The 3005-nt window shown below is 54.4% G+C and overlaps 1 protein-coding gene and 1 long non-coding RNA gene across 2 annotated transcripts in view; one reads left to right on the top strand and one right to left on the bottom strand.

Annotated features, from left to right (window-relative positions):
• Positions 1–3005, bottom strand: part of LOC109525566 (uncharacterized) — a 19661-nt gene that overhangs the window by 2145 nt on the left and 14511 nt on the right. The window lies entirely within an intron of this gene.
• lhx5 (LIM homeobox 5) overlaps positions 34–3005 on the top strand; it is an 11068-nt gene continuing 8096 nt past the window's right edge. Inside the window, exons 1-2 of the mRNA XM_019886144.1 lie at positions 34–323; positions 2570–2793. Of these exons, the coding sequence (XP_019741703.1) occupies positions 151–323; positions 2570–2793 (397 nt within the window). The 5' untranslated portion in view covers positions 34–150. The remainder of the gene's footprint in view (positions 324–2569; positions 2794–3005) is intronic.

Here is a 3005-nt window from a genome sequence, read left to right as displayed (position 1 = left end):
GGGGTGGGAGGGGTGGGGGGGACGCTGGAGGATCCCCGACGCGGTTCCGCGTGGAGAGAGGCCCGCCGCGCCGCCCGAGCCGCGCCGCGCCGAGCCAGTCCGCAGACAAGAAGGGGGAGGTCGGCCGTGGGCTCGCCGCGGGCCGCAGTCATGATGGTCCACTGCGCCGGCTGCGAGCGGCCCATCCTGGACCGGTTCCTGCTCAACGTGCTCGACCGGGCCTGGCACGCCAAGTGCGTGCAGTGCTGCGAGTGCAGCTGCAAGCTGACCGACAAGTGCTTCTCGCGGGACGGAAAGCTCTTCTGCAAGCTGGACTTCTTCCGGTAGGGCCCCAAACCGACGGACGGCCAAGCGGCGTCGCGTGCTGCGCGCTCGCTGCGAATTTGCGCTCTTGTTAAACGAAAAAAAACAACAACAAAAAAAAAAGCCAAATCCATTTGACTTGAGTTCATCGATTACATATCAAGAAAAGGAGCATGTGCTATTTTGGCCACTTTTTAATCTGATGAGGGAGGCGAGTTTTGTTGTTCTTTATTTCCAAGTCATCGTATTCAAAGCAAGCTAAATGCGTCTCCTTCCTTCGATACTTCAAGGTAGTCCGAGGCGGCTTTGGAAACAACTAACAAACAAACACAAACTTGAAGATTCTGAAGTCACATGATGACCTAAAAGTGCTGAAATAATTTTTGAAGAGACTTCATTGCTATTTCAAAAAAAAAAAAAAAAAGAGCGTGCGTTTTGCAGTGTGGCATGCCTCTTGACAAATATCCAGCGCTTCCAAATAATACCAATGATTATTCCAAGTCACACGATGACGTCTCTATTTTCCAAAAAAAAACAAAAGACTCGTTCACTTCGGCCACGAGTCGTCCGCCGCCTTTAACAAACGGGCTCATCCAAATCATCCGAATAACAATGCGTCAAGGCAACTTGTTCCGCATGCTGACTATTCGCATTCGCACGATTGCTATTTGTCAAACGTACGTTCGTCAAGCAAGCCATGAAACCGATTAAAAAAAGAAGAATCATCAAAGCAAAAAGGCTTGCCGGTTCCATTTCAAAACGGAATGGCGGTCGGGCGAATTGTCGCTTCGGTCACCCGATCGGCAGCTTGGCAAAAGAATCGGAATGAAAGGCGACCGCGGCATTTGAATTCATCCGGCGGCCTTTCCCGAGTTCACGCGACGGGCGGCCCGCGCGCGGCCGCCGGTGCGTCTTCGCTTCGCGTCGATCCGAACGAGCCCGTTTTTGTTTTCCTTTTCCCAGCGGCCGAACTCGGCCCGAACGCCCTTCCGAAGGCGTTCGGGCCTTCCGAGCGGCCGCCGGGACTAATCGCGCTCACGTGTCCGATTGTTGCGCCGGGTGGACGCGCATGAGAAAGGCCACGGCGCGGAGGGACAGCGGGGCGCACATTAGTACTAAAACAATAGAGGAGGGGGGGGGGGCTGCCCAAGTCACCCCCCTTCACGCAAGCGCTCACTCAGGTGGCCCTGAAACAGCTGCTTTGTTTCGTTCCTGTTTTGATGCCAGGCGATGACAATTTTTAGTGTGTGTGTGTGTGTGTGGGGGGGGGGGTCCTCCCTTTCCTCCCACGTTTTCTCTGGATTAAGGGAAGATTTCCACGCCTAAACTACGTCCCACTCTTGCTAATCCCGTCTCATAGCTTGCCTACAATGCGCTGATTGCCACTAATGGCTTGATCGGCACCACCAGGCTGCCTTTCCCACCAACGTACAACCTGAGCTTCATTTTCTTCATCTATCCGCAGATGGACGTGAATATACAGTATTGATGGAGTCTAGATGTATATCGCTCTACTTCTATACACCGTCGAGCTATCTCGATGGGGGGGGGGGGTCTATATTTGCGCGTGTGTGTTATCTGGCCGATTGAAAGCAAGTGTCACGTTTGACCATCTGCTCGGATATTTCCAAACTCGACGATGTGTGAGAAGGCAGATGAGAACCGTGACGATGAAATCAAGTCGCGCAACTTCTCGATCGGCGGTCGAGAAAATGTTCACGTTTCAGGCTTGCGCGGCAAAAGAAAGAAGAGGAGGCGAAAAAGCGGTGGTGGGAAAGGCTCCGACGTCAACATGGCCTTTTGCTTTTTGTTTCACAGCGTTTTCATTTGCGTTTCGTCCGATCACACCCCCCCCCCCCAAAAAAAAAAAAAAAAAAAAAAAACAAAAAAAAAAAAAAAAAAGACACCCTGCAGCGAAACCCCCTTGGTTAGGGTTAGGGGCTTCCAGAGCACCCAATCGCCCGCTTTGATTCGCGGCCTTGCGCGCAAAAGTCGGCCCCGGACTTGAGCCGCGGATCGGACGGCGCTTTCTTCGCGCGGTTCTCTCGGAGGAACTGCGCCCTTTTTCCCCCCTTTCTCGTCCGCGCGCTCCCGCCAAGTTGTCGGGCGCGGCGGCCGCTTTCACCGTGTCCCCCCCGCGCGCCGCTCGCCGACTAAACGGACGGCGAGGCAAACAAAGACTCGGAAGAAATCCTCGGCGGCGTTGGCTCTCTTGCAAACCTTGTCTTCTTTTCTCTCCCTCCCTCCCCCGCGCGCCCGCGCGCAGGCGCTTCGGTACCAAGTGCGCCGGCTGCCTGCAGGGCATCTCGCCCAGCGACCTGGTGCGCAAGGCGCGCAGCAAGGTGTTCCACCTCAACTGCTTCACCTGCATGGTGTGCCACAAGCAGCTGTCCACCGGCGAGGAGCTCTACGTCATCGACGAGAACAAGTTCGTGTGCAAGGACGACTACCTGAGCTCGGCCGCCATCAAGGAGGTCAGCCTCAACTCAGGTACGAGCGACAAGAAAATGGCGCTTTCGCTTCGCAATGAAAATTGGCGCTCCGTGTGTGTGTGTGTGTGTGGCGGGGGGGGGGTTCTCATGAGCTCAAAATGCTCCTGAAATTGCAATCTTCGTCTTTTCTTTTCCTTACAAGCAGAGGGCATACACTGTGTTTAGCACCCGTCACCACTAACAACAATGTTATACAGCAAAAATGACCCC

Source organism: Hippocampus comes, unplaced genomic scaffold, assembly GCF_001891065.2.
Source record: "Hippocampus comes isolate QL1 unplaced genomic scaffold, H_comes_QL1_v1.1 scaffold699, whole genome shotgun sequence".
NCBI lineage: Eukaryota > Metazoa > Chordata > Actinopteri > Syngnathiformes > Syngnathidae > Hippocampus > Hippocampus comes.
This window is presented reverse-complemented; position numbering and strand designations above follow the sequence as displayed.